An 18,134-nucleotide genomic window follows, 5' to 3' on the forward strand; every position below is an offset into this window, starting at 1 on the left:
GCACATCCTCTCTCTTAATATCTACATGCTCAAGCTTTTCAGTCTGCTGCAAGTCATCCCTACAATCACCAAGATCCTTTTCCATAGTGAATACTGAAGTAAAGTATTCATTAAGTACCTCTGCTATTTCCATACACACTTTCCCACAGTCACACTTGATAGGTCCTATTCTTTCACGTTTTATCCTCTTGCTCTTCACGTAGAATGTCTTGGGGTTTTCCTTAATTTTGCCCACCAAGGCCTTCTTATGGCCCCTTCTGGCTCTTTCAATTTCCTTCTTAAACTCCTTCCTAGTGGTCTTATAATCTTCTAGATCTCTAACATTACCTAGCTTTCTGAACCTTTTCTTTTCTTCTTGACCAGATTTATTACAGCCTTTGTACACCACGGTTCCTGTACCCTACCATAACTACCCTGTCTCATTGGAACATACCTATACAGAACTCTACACAAATATCCCCTGAATATTTGCCACATTTCTTCCATACTTTTCCCTGAGAACATCTGTTTCCAATTTAAGCCTCCAATATCTTGCCTGATAGCCTCATAATTCCCCTTACTCCAATTAAACGCTTTTCTAACTTGTCTGTTCCTATCTCTCTCCAATGCTATTGTAAAAGAGATAGAATTATGATCACTATCTCCAAAATGCTCTCCCACTGAGAGATCTGACAAATGATCAGGTTCATTTCCCAATACCAAATCAAGTACAGCCTCTCCTCTTATAGGCTTATCTACATACTGTATCAAGAAACTTTCCTGAACACTCCTAACAAACTCCACCCCATTTAAACCCCTTGCATTAGGGAGATACCAATCGATATTTGAGCCATCCAGGTCTCTGTAATGGCCACCACATCATATCTCCAAGTACTGATCCACGCTCTAAGCTCATCTGCTTTGTTCACAACACTCCTTGCATTAAAATAGACACACCTATCCTCCCTCTTGCACTGTCTACAAGCATTCTCTATTTGTGAGCTAACCTCCTCTTCTCCAGTCTCTTCAGTTTGGTTCCCACCCCACAACAATTCTAGTTTAAACTCCCCCCAGACTGATAATATCGACTACATATCCCAAGTAAAGCTAAAGTTGCCATTGCCTGTTATGAAGACTTATGAAGGCATAATTTGTCCTCCCTCTTGCTCCTTTGGTTTATTTTGAGGACCTGCTCTATACAAATTATCTGGCATATTTGGAATGATTAATTTTGACTAACCTCACCCACTGTCTCCCTGAGGTATTCTTTCTACTTTCCTTTCTCAGTTACTACCATAGGTGATTATTTGACTTGGTAATTTCAACCTCCTTCCCAACTCTCTTTCTTTCTTTTCTCTTAATTTACTGCCACCCATGTTAATACTGCTATATGTTTTCGCAGACATTTTAACTACTATTTTCTGTGTCACCAATAAAGCCACCTCTTCAATACTTGTTCCTCTGCAGTTTTCCGCCCTAACTCCATTCAGGGAACACATATTGCTACAACTGCAGATCACCCCCATTTTAGCCTTGGTTTTACCTTTTAACAGGCTCCACTACATTCATCTGTGTTGAGTAGGATAAGCAGCCAATCACATCTTTTTAAATGTGATAAATAGGAACCCACAAATAAAAAGCACCACTTTGAATGATAGTTTTAAATATTTTACAGCAATCAACTTGAAGCTTGGAATATATTTATGTCGATGTGAATACTGAAATATCAGAAACATTTGAAAATGATTACTTTCAATAGATTTGTGTGTGGAATGACATTTTTATAATGCATTTTACAGTGTAAAACAAAGTAGCAAGAACTTGGTGCAAATCACTGCAGAGATGTGACTGGGAACTTCCTGGAGTAATTTGCCCTTACAACCCAGCTGAATTTCTATTTCTCGGGTGAATGGGATGATGCTATTTCCTATGCAATGTTCTTTTTGTAATTTTTGCTGGAAACTTGAGTCATATTGTCTGGAAATTCAAAGTAAATTCAAAGTTTAAAATAAATACATTATCAAAGTATATATACGTCACCATACACTACTCTGAGATTTGTTTTCTTGCAGGCATTCAAGGTTCAAAGTTCAAAGTACATTTATTATCAAAATATGTTTACGTTATACAACATTGATATTCAGGCAGCCACAAAACAAAGAAACCCAAAAGAACCCATACATAAGAAAAGATGTCCGTCAACTACCCAATGTGCAGAGAGGGAAAAAAACGCATAATGCAAACAATAACCACAAGCAAATAACATTCTAAACTGGTCCACAAAGAGAGTCCCACAGTTCAGCATAGTTCAGTGCAGAATCAAGTCATGGAGCAGTGCCTTGCCCTGGGCCCTGCCAAACAAAGACAACAGAATCAATGAAAAAACTGCAGTCAAAACAAAGATGGAGAAACAACCAACGTGCAAAAAAGACAACAGTTTGTGCAAGTACAAAAAGGAAAAAAATTATATATATATATATAGGACAGGAGATGAAGAGTCCTTGAAAGTGAGTCCATTGATTGTGGAATCAGTAGGAGTACGTGAAGTTATCCACTTTGATTCAGAAGCCTGATGGTTGAGTGCTAATAACAGTTCCTGAACCCGGAGATATGTGTCCTGAGACTCACCATACCTCCTTCCTAATGGCAGCAGTGAGAAGAGTGCATGGCCTGGATCGTGGGGGTCATTGATGATAGATGGTGCTCCTTGCAGATGTCCTCAATGGCACTGAGAGCTTTAACTATGATCGACTGGGCTGTATACATTACTTTTTGCAATTTTTTTTGTTCAAGGGCATTGATGTTTTCATTCCAGGCTGTGATGCAACTATTTATACTACTGTGTATCTATAGAAGTTTGTCAGTTTTAGATGACATGCCAAGTCTTCACAAACTTCTAAGGGATGCCTATCATTGGGTATTTCTGGGGAAATATGGTGTCACCGGTGTAGTGTCATACATGGACTACTGCAAGTGAGTAATGTCATTCTACAGGTGAGGCCACACCTTACCCTTCCCTGCAGTCACAAATCCCCTCCGAAAACCCAGCACCAACCTAAAAAGCCAATTTTATCAAGAACAAAGCAATCATTGCTGACCCATTATTGCAACTGATTTATTCAAACTTTGTAGGCAATGGAATTTTAAAAAATTTAACTGAGACAATGACAATCCACAAATGTAAAGTTGGTTTTATGAGGCCAGGGAGGTTGTTAAGTAGCAGTTATGATTCATTAGCAGTTTACAAACGCAATTATGTTTTGTGCAATAAAGCACTACATCTTCCAAGTTTTGTTTTCCAAGGTTAATTCAGTAATATTTTAAACTGTAGTTATTTCACTAACTTCTGCAGGTTATGTTAAAGTGCCGCTTATCATGATTCACCAGTTCTGAATTTCTCTGTTTATTGTCATATCTCAGCAAAACAGCCATTAGCACTGAGAACCCCGTTATTGTTCTAGACACAGGTTGTAGCCTGTTGCTGGGGCAACAGTTCCACTTCTGAGTCAAATCCTGCTATAAATCTCTGTCTAAAATTTTGGAACTTCCTTGACTTGCTCACCAAAATAATTGATTAAAGAAACCTGTTTGTTTCTAAATTCCCACTACTACCTTGACAGATGTCAGTTATTCCAGAATAGAATCTGACATCTTATAAATGCATAAGTATCTCATCAGACAGTGCACTTAAACATTGCATTACTGCACACACTTATAGAATCACTTGTGTCTGAATGTTCCTTTACAATGCTTGGAAATACCTGTTGTGGAGATATGATTTTTGTACTTAAAATTGGTTTATGAAGTGTCACTTTAATTAGATAAACCTTTTAACTAGGAAATTACAATAAACTTCTAAAGGCTAGGGAACCATGTTAATAATATCAGACTGTATTGTTTATATTTTAATGCAGAAATGAACATACATCGTATCTATTTTAAAGTGCATAATGAGAGAAAGAAGGACCACTTTCATGTAGTTATGCCCTACATCCTGGAGAGACCTGATATGTCCCATGCCATTCTCATTAGCAACGTTCCAACCTCCTGAAGTGATGTGAAACTAACTGCCTTTGACATCAAAATAACATCTAATGGTCTGCATCAAGGAGCCTTAATAATAGTGAAGTCAATGGGAAATGAGAAAATCTCTCCACTGACTGGATACAAATTTAGTATAAAGAGTGGTGATTGTGATTGCTGGAGGTCAATCATATAATCTCCAGGACATTGCTCTTTCATTAATAATGTTCCTTGTAATATAAATGTCAAAAATGGGATACTTGCACAGTTTCAGTTTCATATGAAACTCCTTAATAAATTAAATGGCCAAAAAATATATATTTATGTTAATTGGACCATTGGTTAATCAAGGCATTGTGTACTTGGGACAACTCTTAAAGAGCAAGAATTAATTGATAAAATAACCGGGATTACTTTCCATAGTTTGGGGCATTGCACCACTTAATTGGGACAGTGGCCATTAGATGCAACAACATGCTTCGAGCAAACAGTTTTTAAATAGTATAATTGTATAGTGTTTGTGTTCAAAAGGTAGTGAATTTTGTCAATGATAGTCAGCGAGAAATAAGCAGGAGACAATTCAGAACTGTTTTGCTCACGGCAGTTTCAAGCATTCAGGCTTCCAGATGCCAAAAATGGCTGGGAGTGAAAATGAAATGACTTCACCACTTCAACAAGTTAGAAACAACAAAGAATTTGAAGATACCAAAAATCATCTTGAATATTGCAATGAAAGTGAAGATAATGGTAGATGCAATCATTGACAACATTAGAAACATAGAAAAACCACAGCACAATACAGGCCCTTCGGCCCACAAAGCTGTGCTGAACATGTACTTACTTAGAAATCACCTAAAGTTACCCATAGCCCTCTATTTTTCTAACCTCCATGTACCTATCCAGGAGACTCTTAAAAGACCCTATCATATCTGCCTCCACCACCGTTGCCAGCAGCACGCTCCACGCACTCATCACTCTCTGTGTAGAAAACTTGCCCCTGATAACTCCTCTGTACCTACTTCCAAGCACATTAAAACTGTGCCCTCTCGTGTTATCCATTTCAGCCCTGGGAAAAAGCCTCTAACTATCCACACAATCAATACCTCATTGAATGAAGACAGTTCATAGTCTACTCATGGTGTCTGCATTGATTTTGTTCAGTTTACAGTCAAACGAACACGACTCGGATGAATGCCTCCATTGATGAGTATTAGGAACTAATACACCTTAGTACACAGTTTTATAGTATTGCTAATGTTCTAATTTATTCTGTACTTCTTTAAAATATATTATTTGGTACTCAGTTTGGCTTTTTTATACCTTTTTAACTATGTCCATGAAACTTCCACTAATTGGGGCAGTGGAATTGCGTCTATGTGTGAATGAATAGTATATACATTTTCTAAGGTGTTTCAAGTAGAATTGAAACTGTGCAAACATCCTGTTTCTGACCTTTGAATTAGAGGTTATGTCATTGGTGGAGCAGCAGTATCCTGGGGCTGCACTGATTAACCTCCAATAGTTACCTCTCTTCATATTAAATATGAATCCAGTCAATATGGAGTTTATTGTTGATTCCCATTGATCCATGTCCTTGATGAGAGACTATCAGATGTTGTTTGATGTCTAGGACAGTCAGTTTTACACCACCTCCAAGATTTAGTTTGTTTGTTCATGTTGGCCTAACTGTAATGAGGTCTGAGCAAGCCCAATGCAACCCTATCTGAGTGTCTGTGAGCAAGTTATTGTTGAGAATGTGCTGCCTGATATTATTAACTAAAATTTCTATCACATTGTTGATGACAAAATAAATACTGACAAGATGGTGCATAACTACATTGGATTATCCTACATTTTGTGGAAATAGCAGCGTGTAATATCGATGTTGGGTGGTAGAGTGGAGGTATGTCTCTACCAAAGGAGGTGTAAGGCACTCCTTCCCTCAGCTAGCCTTCAGCTCACCCTTCAGAAAGGTGTAGAACCTGTTTAGCAACCCCCCCCCCCCCGATCAGGGTGACATGAAGACCTGGGAGCAGATGTTGAATCCCATTGAGCAGATGGTGCATGTCACTAATCCTGGTTATGTGACCACTGATGCCAAGCAGGCAGTGTCTGAAGAGTGTTTGTAATGGCTGGGATCACCTGTCCTGGAAAGACACTGCCCAGAAGAAGGCAATGGCAAACCACTTTTGCAGAAAGCTTTGCCCAGAACAATGATGGTCATGAATAGACCATGATCGTCCACGTCATACAACATGGCGCATGATGTAATGTAATATCAATGAGGGTTAGTCTACCTTTAAGAATAAAGTGTTCTATGCAGCGTGACTTTCAGTCAGTTAGTGTCACAATTACTACTGTCAGGTGTTTACCGCCTTCAGCAAAGTATGCTTTATTGATAACTGTACTTCATTATTTGCCTTAGTAAGTGTCAGCAAACTGCTCTTATACAATGGCAATGCTTGAAACAGTGATATAGGAAGAAGTTAATAGAGAATGGGTTTCTCAATGTAAAGTGGGTATCAGGTAAGTAGTATAAGAAATAAGTCTTCTCTCTGCCACTTCTCTGGTATATGAACTAGGTGGCAATGTCTTTTGTGGACCAAAATTTGGCATTGGTGAGGCCAAATTTGGAGTATTGTGTACAGTTCTGGTCACCGAATTATAGGAAAGATGTCAACAAAATAGAGAGAGTACAGAGGAGATTTACTAGAATGTTACCTGGGTTTCAGTACCTAAGTTACAGGGAAAGGTTGAAAAAGCTAGGTCTTTATTTTTTGGAGCATAGAAGGTTGAGGGGGGTATTTGATAGAGGTATTTAAAATTATGAGGGCAATAGATAGAGTTGATGTGGATAGGCTTTTTCCATTGAGAGTAGGGGAGATTCAAACAAGAGGACATGAGTTGATAGTTAAGGGACAAAGGCTTAGGGGTAACACGAGAGGGAACTTCTTTACTCAGAGAGTGGTAGCTGTGTGGAATGAGCTTCCAGTAGAAGTGGTAGAGTCAGGTTCAATTTTGTCATTTAAAAAAAAAATTGGATGGGTATATGGATAGGAAAGGAATGGAGGGTTACGGGCTGAGTGCAGGTTGGTAGGACTAGCTGAGAGTAAGCGTTCAGCCTGGACTAGAAGGGCCGAGATGGCTTGTTTCCCTGCTGTAATTATTATATGATATGGTTGAGGTCTCAGTGAGGACAACGGACTGAAACATGACTACGCGTGAAGAGAGGAAGGCGATATTGTTGCTCGTAGTGTGGTCATTGTTGAAGGCATACAGGACCTTGGTGAGCCCTTAGTACCATGAACAATGGAGAATGGACTAGGTTTCTTACATAGCTTTTGTAAAGACATTGAAGGGGAACTTTACTTCAGCACCTTCAGAGATTTGCAAGAGATACAATTTCAGATGTAGCTCTGGGAGGCAAAGGAAAGGTTGACGAGTGCATGAGGATGCTGGCTAAAGTTGCTTTTATAGATCAGATACTGAGGGGTCATTTAGTGTACAGAACTGCTGATGATAGAATTCAGATGAAACTATTTAACACTCTGAGCTTAGCATTCAATGGAGTGTACAGCATAAGAATCAGTATGTAAATACTGACTGTACTTAAAAATGTGTAGGTGAGTGTTTAACCCTCGAGAGGATTAATAAGAAGTTGTGGACAATGAAATGTCGATTGTTAACGTGCCACTGCCTGGGACAATAGGAGGGAGTATGGTCTGAAATAAAAATAATCAAGGATAGGTGTCTCTCTCCACAATAGCACATAGAGTGATCAAGGTAAAGATAGTGACACCATCACAGTTGTAGGTGGAAACTGATCTGATGAAGAATATGAAGGGCTAAGAAACAAGCTGAACAGCTAAAATATACTGTAGGCCTTCCTGGAAAGAGGGGCACCAGACAAAGACATGCTGCAGAGATGAAGAAGAGAGGCTGTGACAAAAATACATGACAGGGAACTGAAATGTGATTTCTTTGAAGAGCATTGACAACACAGATTGACAGGAACAACAAGGAATATACTCTGACATAAAGCACATATTAAGAGCAATTTCTTCAAAAGAAAAGAACATGCAGCATGATGTTCAGCATTATGTATTGTAAATGCCGTAGAAGATGAAGTGTTGGAACTTTTACAGAACTCAAAGTCCACAAGGATTTTATAGGCATAAGAGATTACAGATTCTGGATTCTGGAGCTTCAAACTATCTTCTGGAGGAACTAGATTTGCCAGGATGAAACCCTGTATCAGCACTGCTTCATAAACTGTTCATCCCACTGAGTTCCTCCAGCAGATTGTTTGTTGCGTCAGAAGGATTTACTTCCTTATGACATTGCAGAATATACTGAAACAAGTGCAGATTAGCCCGGAAGCCTGAAGAAAGGGCTGCAATGTGAGGTGGAGGTAGTTTGAAAGATTGAAAGTGGCAATGAGTCAACTAGAACTTGCTGATGTTAGCCAAATACATTGTGGGCATTGTGTAACAAGAAGGGTGTTGGAAAAATCAACAATAATAAAGTCAGGATTATACCCTGAGAGAAGTAGAACAGCAATATGTAATGCTACAAAGTTGGAACTTGAATAATGAAGATGCAGACTTTGAAACTCAGAGACTTTGAAAATTAAATTGGCATTTAGATTACCTATTGTAGTCAGAGTGATTAACGAGGTTGCTAGCACTGTAGATAGCTGTAAGCTTTTTCTTTAAAGGAAAGCATAATATACAAATGGGGATTCATGTACTTTTAAGAACCTAATGTACTCTGTAGTATGACTTTTGTTTTTTTGTACTGGCTGTTGTAGCTGAGAATTTATTGTCTTCAATAAAAGATATTTTATTGATCGCTATACCTCTGTTATTTTCCTTGGTAAGCAGTAACAATAACGAGCCCATGGACACCACAGATAGTGATGAAATTGGAAATGTGTGGTTTGGTGAATAATGGTTATGCATTTTAATTGAAGTACCTTCATGTTGTTTCATCATTCCAGAGCATAATAAAAGAATGAGAGATACAAATAAATAATCCAGATGAGTGGATTAAATGCACTTGACTTTTTTTTTGTGCAGTGTCAGTGTTTCTTTAATGCTAGGTTATATATTGCATGCAAAGGCATTTCCATGCTTTAACTTAAATCTCTTTGAAATATTGCTTAACATTAAGTTAACAAGTTACAGGTTTTATTTTCATGACTGTGACCAGTCTCCTGTTCCACTTCAGTTGCCAATCCTGATTTCCTAGATCTCAACCACTTCTGATATTCACCAAAGTAAATAATTGCTGCATGTATACCGTCGCTGCATAGTCCTTACATGTCCTTTTAGACTTCTCTGCAACATTTAATATGATCAATTATGCTGTTTTTCTCCCCTTCATCATAATACACCTCTATACTTAAATACAGAGTCCGATCAGAACCAGAATTGTGAAATTTGTTTACTTGTTACAAAAGTTACTTTTTCCTATAATTATCCAAAAACAGCCGCAGTATCTGCAATATCTACATCTCTTTCACACATTTTTGCCCTATTTATGAGGATAATTAGATTTATCCTTGCTGCTCCCTTTGGCTGATTTGCTATCTATCTACTGGTGACAGCATCTATAGAGTTGGGGTTAATTTCCATTAACACAAGAAAGAATGCAGATGCTGGAAATCTTGAGCAGGACACACAGGATGCTGGAGGAAATCAGCATCTCTGGAGGGAAGTAAACAGTTGACATTGCAGACTAAGGCCCTTCATCAGGACTCCTGATCAGGCCCGAAACATCGACTGTTTATTTCCCTCCACAGACACTGCCTGACCTGTCCAGTTCCTCCAGCATGTTGTGTGCACTGCTCCTGTCCCATTTTTGGCACCACGGTTACTTTTGCACTAATGGCAATGCCAATAGGATATCAAGTTTGATATGAGTTAAAATCCCCTCAGTGATTTATTGTGGCATTTTGAAATTAATGTTTCTGGGCACTGTGATGCAGTGACCTCATTTAATCACTCTGGTTACATCAGATAATCAGAATGCCTATCTTCATTTTCAAATCTCTGAATTTTGAAACCGTATTTGCTGCTATTTATCACTTCTCCCAACTTCACTCAAAGTAAAATTCTGAATCTATTTCTTCTCGTTCCTGATCTTTCCAACAGTCACTTACATAGTCCTGCAAGTTGCTCCTTTCATCATCCTCAGCTTGCTTGCATACAGCTGCAAACCTCTGTCTCATACTGTGCTGCTGACCCAAGTCGGTGTACCTATTTGTCACTAATGGCCACTGACCTGTGTTAGTCGCCACTTTAAAGTATTAATTACCTGATCCTCTTTTTCATCCACAAATCCCTATCCAACCCATCTCCATCCCTAAATTCCTGCCCTAAACTATCATGTCTATTACCCCTGGGATGTATAATAATGCCTCATTTGCAACAATTATCAATTGCACTTGTCTTAATTCTGCAGTCTGCAATTCCATTTATCTTTGGAATTTAAATGCAATTTAATTCCCCTGTCTTGAAACATTATTTAAGATACTGTGTATCTGTGTTATTTTATCTTTGGTCAGCTCTCCTAACTTGTTGAAATGCTCTGTGTGGATTTTCACTTTCCTTCAGTGTGCTTTACTAGTGTAAAGAGGCTAGATAATTGGAAGATTTTGTTATATTCTAGTCATTAGTTGCATTCACAAGACTTGCATACATATTCACTACATCGCATAAGAAGCAAATTAAGTAAGTAACGTCTAACCATTGCCCTTCTTTTCTTTGAACTTGCAGGTCAGGATCGGAGTGAAGCTGGTCTGATAAAACGTTTTAAAGGAGATGGATTCCGGTATAGGGCAAAGCTAATTGGTGTGGATGAGGTTTCAGCGGCAAGGGGAGATAAGCTCTGTCAAGATTCAATGATGAAACTGAAGGTAATCTCAATGAATTCAAAAGGTGTTGAAATCAAATAAAGAAATGAATAGTTTTTTTTAAGTATTTATAATTATATGCAGCAGCCAGCAAACAAGAATGCCGAATTAAAGAAGTACCTCACAGCTAAAAAGATAAGATGATGACAATTGGGGATTTTCAGAGTGGACTAATTACATGTCATAGGATTGCACAACCTTTTTGCCAGTTAAGGAGTATAGTTTAAGTTAATAAAAGAAATTGTATCAATAGTCAGCAGCAACTGACTCTCTTCAAAAAAAACTTCACGCAAAATAATACATATTACATTGAGAAAAATAAAGAATTACATTTAGTTCAAAATGTTTCTCTTGTGCACAAGTACTGAGAAAGTATTGACAGTGAAAAGATCAACAAGGATACAATTGTTGAAGGTAATGAGGTCTAGTTGTCTCCTTTCTGGTTAGGGGTGATCAATGCCCAGAATTATTACGTAGCAAATTTTATTTGCCAACTGTCAGCTGAGTGAACATGTTATTTAATTCTGTGGTTTGCCTGTGAGGAGCTCCTCCATTGACATATATAGTTTTGGCCTGAAGGAGCTTACTCTGCCCATCATATCTATGCTGGTCACGTATTGAGCTACTTATGGTGCTCCCACTATCTAGCTTTTGGTCTATTGGCTTGAGATTATGGCACTTCAAGTGCTTATTCATGCACCTTGTAAATGTGATAAGGGTTTCTGCCGGTGCTGACCTTTCATATAATAAGCTCCATTTGAAAGTTGAATGAACAAAAATTTATAACTCTCCTCTAGTCCTTTCACCAAGTTAATTAAAGTTATCGCTTCTACCTGGTTACTTCCCTATCATGGGAAATTAGTTCTTCCTGTTTAACCCATTTTAGCCTTTCACAATTTAAACATTTCATTTAAATTACCCTTCCTGTCTGTTCCAAACAAAAACCCAACACCAACCTCGCAAATATTTCCTTATAGTTCGATCTTACCAGACCTGGCAACTTCCTTGAAAGTTTCTAATGTTGGCACACCCATCTTGTTGAATGGTGGCAGGATCTGTACACAGTGCTCTAACTAGAATAGCTATATTAGCCACTTTTGTATAACTTCCCTGCTCGTACATTCTGTACCCTAGCCTGTAAAGGCAAGAATCCTAAAGGCCATCTTAATCACTTTAGCTGTCTGTCTACCTTCAGGGATCAATGCATAAGCACTCCACAATCCCCTTCTATCCCTTTCTTAGTATCAAAAGGTCCATTTTATTGGTAAAATATGCATGTACAATGTAACTCTGATATTTGTCCTTCTCCAGGTAGCCATAAAATACAAATTGACCATGTTGACAGAAAGACATCAACTCCCCCGCCCCACCCCCACAAAAAAGAAAAAAGGACAAAACCTGCAAACCACGAGATTCCCCACACCCTCCCTGCAGGAAAAAAACTGCAACAATAGTATTAATACCCCACCTCCCCCGCAGAAATGACAGTGACCCCCCCCCCCACTTGCAGAAAAGTACAATAGCATTAAATACCCAGAAACGCCATACACAAAAAATTAACAAATCACCCGCCCGCCAACTGGCCATAAAAACAAAAACACCAAAAAACTGAAGGAGACAGATATAAAGAGCAGTCCATAAATCACAGAATATCAAAAACATCGTTCCACCAGCATCCAGGGAGAGCAGGCATATGAACTCAGCCCTTCCGTGAAGAGCGACCGCCGCGCCGGGTCTGAACACTGCCAACCCAGGTATGAATGTCGGCAACCTAGCTCCCAGTGGCCTCCATCGGGAGTGATGACATTCACGTTGATGCTTCAATTTTCCTCACCACTTTGAGATAGAGTTGTTCATGACCCCGCACCTTGTCTCCAGTCTTTTCCACTGGTCAGCTCATGTTGTCAGTCCTTTCCAGGTCCCCGCCTCTGATCTTCTCCACAAGGCAGCTCTCCGGACACAGTAGAGCGGTAAATCATTCAGTCAACTTCCAAACTGCGTGTCACATGCTCTTACAGTTTCTGTTACACAAACAAGATGAAAAGAACAAGCAGAAGGCGTAGAAAAAGTGAAGTAATTGAAGAGATTTGCTATCTGGAAGATACCTCACAAGGAATCGTTGTTTTCTGCCGCCATCTTGACTGGATTTCTTGACCAGCCAGTTATGATGTTTTCCTCATCTTCCTTGCACTCTATAAGTGCAATTATTGTCTGCACTGAATTCCATTTGTTTCTGTAATAACAAATGAATTATCTAGAAAATGTTGAATGGTGCTGTATGATGTGGAATTAAGTGTGAACACTACCACTTATCTTTGGAATAGTAAGATAATGAACAATAAAGAAGTGAAAATAGTTGGACAGAAGATATCTCCATATGGAGACACAGTGCTTTCAAACAATCACGATTATCTTGCTGTGTCAGGTAAATCTTGAGGTAATGAGGGTTTTCTTCTCGCCACTCCATGATCTTAGATGCAATGGGAGTTTTTGGTGGCATGTTTATTTAAATGCACTTTGAATTGTGATAATACATAACTTTTCCTCTTGCATCCATGTCTCTGCTTCTCAGGCCAGCTGCTTTTAACGATACCCAAACTCTCAGTTGTCAAGTTATCAATGAGTGGCTGTCATTTACAATACTATTAATTGCCCCATATTCCCCACTGATTTTTTTTTAATTTTGAGCATCTCACCACATGTTCAAAAGCTGCCAGTATTAAATTTACACTGCATTAGGTATGGCAAGTGATTCTAGTGTTTGAGTCTTCAGCTCATAGTTTGCACCAAATAGGTGGTAACTATGGTATGTGTATTGGTGAAGATTTTCTTGTCACTGAGGTCAGCAGTGCAAGAATTAGAGGAAGTGGCAAATGTGTCTCAAAATTACACATTAAATTACTGTTGGGCAAATTCTTCATTCAGACTGCACTGAAATTTTCTATCTGCTTGGAGTGAGCATGAGTTAAGAAATTTCATATTCACAACTGTTCACATTTTTTAATTGCTGGATTCTGTTAGTATTTTTTGTTTAAATTTCTTTTTTGCACAGGTGATCATTTTATTTTCTCCTAACAATGCATAGGATCTAAAAAATATCAAAGACTCTCCACAAGCTTATCAGATTGGTTATTAAAAATTGAGTCCATTTGAAAACAGTGAGAGCTGATTAAGAAAGAGCTTTCTCAATTTAAAATAAAAACCTTTTATAGGAAATTGGAAGTGGCAGTTTAGTAATGTTGGAATTTCAAGTTAAAATTAATGCTGAGGTCTGGCATGGAAGTTTTTCAATCACTATTTTAATGAGGAGAGATGCAAAGTGCTGTGTATTAAGAAGTAACCAGAACGACCTTGCTGTCATCTGGCAGACAACTTTATCTTGCAGTAATTCCAGAGAACTGGAATCACTAAGTCATGATGGAGTCAGCTGGGGGCTCTGTACCATCTCCTTTAATTAAACTATGGTAAAATGCTGCCTAGTCAGCAAATTCTTCGTTGATTTGCACCTGCCTCCTTTGACATTAGGATCATCTACAGATGCACCAAATGTAATGCTTGCACATATATCAGATGGGAAGAGGCAAGCTGATCTCCAGTGCCAGCCACCTCATCTTCACAGAGAGCGTATAATTTGCTTGGGTTCATTGAACAGTTGTATCTGTGAAATTAAGAGGCACAACGTCGATCCTGGTCCACTTTGTGTGCTTGAATATATGCTTTGCGAGAGTTTTCATATTTATTTAAAGAAAAACATTAAAGGAATTGGAAAAGTGTGTGTGAGATTACTTTGGATGATCATGTGAACTGATCGACAGGAATCTGTCCTTGTGCCAGTGACCCTGTCTCTTAGATGATTATACTTTTGCAGCTTCTGATCCCAGTTCCTACACACAGTATTGACTCTACTGCCACCTGCTGCCTGGCAGCCTGCACTGCCGTCATTTAATGAGGACATCCTGCAGTGCCAAACTTGCAACAGTGCTTCCATTTTCCGATTATCAGCTGGGAGTTCCATGTTGCACCTCTCCTTCACTTGCCAAGGAAGTCCATTTCAGGGCACTGCTCTAATTACTTTGCAACCCAACATTTTTTCTCTCTTAGCTACTCTTTTTAGATTTAGGGTGGCTGAGAGTAGCTTAAAATGATTAATAGCCTATGTATCAAGACTGTAAGAAGTTGTTTCCCTTGTGGCTACTTTTCTTTAAATGGTAGCATCATTTTTAAGTTCTGCTCATTCTAGACAGAGTCTGTGTACGGTAATGGGATCTGAACAGACTTCAACAAATCTGATACCTGGCATTGGAATATTGGTTTTGGCAACATAAATTCCAGGCCTCAAGGTGAAAGCATCTGTTCTTCTTCAATTGGAGTAAAATTGAATCATACATTCTCTATGGAGCTATGTTTTGTACAAAACAAAAACATGTTTTATTTCAGAAAAATATTATGAACTGTAACATTGGTCTTTCATTTCATTTGTTTTCTCGGTTCAAAAAAGTAAAGAGGTGTTTTGAATGTTCTCTTTGGGTGTCTAACCATTATCAAATATCTCATTAAATCTTGGGCAGCAATAACATGGGCTCAGCTAGCTCAATGCTAGCTCAGCCCACGAAGTCTATGTGCCTTTAAAGGATATAATATATAGTACATATATAAAATTTTGAAAAAACAGTTTCAGAGAAGAATCCCTGATACATTCCACATCACTAGCTATTTTTTTGGCTGTTGGAGCAGTTGTAAAACTATCAGCTTTTGTTAAATAATGACACTTTGTGTTAGGAACATATTTCTAGATGAATAGGTGTTTAGATTGCCTGAGTCTCTTTTCAAATTTCCTGCTTGCAACTTTTTAGCAGAGATTTATGATAGCTGCAGATGAAATGAAATGCAAGTTCTTGAGATTGAAATAGACGGTGTTTTAACCCATATGTGTCTCCCAACCCCCATTGTTACAGTAACCATTTCTCCTCAGAGATAAGCTACAATAAATAGCTTTTCTCCGAAGACTTTAATTAATGAGGTAGTCTTTCTGAAATTCTGTAACATGACCTTGTTTAAACAATCTATTATACTGAGCAACATTGCTATAATACGTTAATCAGAGTTAGTCTGGATGCATGATACTCTGTTGGCAGCTAGATTACAGATTTTGTAAAAGTAAACATTAGGGGCTCTTGCAGGCATACTGAAAAAATAATTAAAATGGTGTTATGACAGCTCAAAGTTGAAAAGGTAAATCTAGATGAGAATGGAAGTATGCAGAAGAGAGTAAATGAATATTTTGAGTCAGCTTTTAAAGTGAATTTAGAAGTAAGCTTAAGTGCGCTAGATAATAATGTGAAACAATTCTTAAATGTAACTATAGGATGGAAGCTGATTCTGAAAAGTAATTAGCAGAGCTCAGGATGAAAAGCTCATGCATGCTAATCTGTTGAAAGAAAGTCAGAACTGACTACATAAAGACTAGTGCTACATATTTTCACACCTTATGTAGGGAACTGGAAGGTAGCCAATATTACATTTCAGTTCAAGATTTTTTTTAAAAGGCCAGTTATTTAAAGCCCAGTTGGTTAAATGTCAGCTGTGGACAAACTGTGTAGATTTTCTGTGTAATTTAAGTATCTGGATTGTTTTTTTTCTCTTTTAATATAACAGCATAAGAAATAGAAGCAGGAGTAGACTGTTTAGCCGCACTATTGCTTCTGCTTTCCATATCTGTTCATGCCTTGTAATATCCAAAACCCGACCAATATCTTTCAGGAATATACTCACCAACTACACCCCCATGATCCTTGATGGTACAGAATTCCAAAGACTCACTTCTTGCAGGTGAAGAAATGTTGTCTCATCTCAGTCCTGAATGACTAGTCCCATATGTTATGCCGGCAGGGTTTGAGGGTCAGCACAACATTGTGGGCCAAAGGGCCTGTAATGTGCTGTACTATTCTATGTTCTATGTTCTATATTTTGAGGTGGTGGCTTCTGGTGCTGCACATTTCAGCCAGGGGAAATCTTATCCATACATTGCCCCATCAAGCATGTTGCATATTTCAATGAGATCATCTCTTGTTTTGCATTAATTCCATAACATTATATTACATTATAAAAGTATATTGCAAGTTCAAGTGTAGATAGACAATAAAGAGTTCTTGCAGGGACTGCCAGCTTGTCTAAGCTCTGAAAATTGTGACATTTGGGATCTTCGGCATGGTGGCTGGAACCTTGAGACTCCAGGAATGACGGGCAATGATTCCACTGGTAAAAATCCCGCTTATGAAATCATCAGGTAGAAAACTAAAGAGAATTTGTATCAGGAAACAGGAACAATTTCATAGGCCACAGTTAAAGAATGTTTGGATGCCTCAATATAGAATGATAACAGGCAACATAAAGCAATAGTTCAAATCAACACTTTTAATTAAGGTTCTGAGAAAAGGTTACTCACTAAGACAGCTTCCTGAGGAATAAAGGAGGTTAGAAGATATAATAGACCTTTAAAATTCTGAAGACTTTGATAGAGTAGATGAGGCAAAACTATTTTCTCTGGTTGGACAATCACCATCAATTTTAAATTGTCACCTTAGCAAGTGTATAAATAAGATTGAGGAGTTTCTTCAAGCAATGAGTGTTGAAGTATGAGGTGTTTAATCACAACAAATGGCTAAAACATAGAAGTTGTTTCCTTAGGCAAAAGACTATTGGAGAAAGCAAACAGTGGGATTATCTTTGGAATGAACTGATCAAAAAGGCCTAACAACAACTCTTAGTAGTGCAAATTTCCATGGTTTTATTGCTATCTCTGTGTGCTTCCTTTACTATCGCAGCTAATTTCTATTTCATTCATCAAATGATTTTGGCCAAGAGATTGCCATGTTAACAACAGTTTTACATCACCGGCTCTGTGTTCTAAACAATTATGCAATGACTAAAGCAGCAGACAACCAACCTGCTGGAAGAACTCAGCATGGCAAGCAGCATCTGTGGAGGAAAAGGGGTTGTTGAAATTCAGTGTTATTACACAATATTGTTTTGAATTCTGTAATTATCAGCATCATCCACAACTCATACAGAGATTAGAGGAAAACCTGTCAGTGCTATTTCAAAACTCTCTGCCAGAATTCGCCAGCGCTTTCCCATTGAGGATTGATAGAGATCTGGGGATGAATAAAGTATCTATCTATCTATATGACTAGCCATTCAATTCTGGAATCATTTT

General features: G+C 38.3%; 1 protein-coding gene across 1 annotated transcript in view; it reads left to right on the top strand.

Annotated features, from left to right (window-relative positions):
• The window catches only part of dab1a (DAB adaptor protein 1a), a 721,091-nt gene that overhangs the window by 544,431 nt on the left and 158,526 nt on the right, over positions 1-18,134 (top strand). Inside the window, exon 4 of the mRNA XM_073062447.1 lies at positions 10,782-10,921. Within this exon, the coding sequence (XP_072918548.1) occupies positions 10,782-10,921 (140 nt within the window). The remainder of the gene's footprint in view (positions 1-10,781; positions 10,922-18,134) is intronic.

Source organism: Hemitrygon akajei, chromosome 12 (genome assembly GCF_048418815.1).
Source record: "Hemitrygon akajei chromosome 12, sHemAka1.3, whole genome shotgun sequence".
Classification (NCBI taxonomy): domain Eukaryota; kingdom Metazoa; phylum Chordata; class Chondrichthyes; order Myliobatiformes; family Dasyatidae; genus Hemitrygon; species Hemitrygon akajei.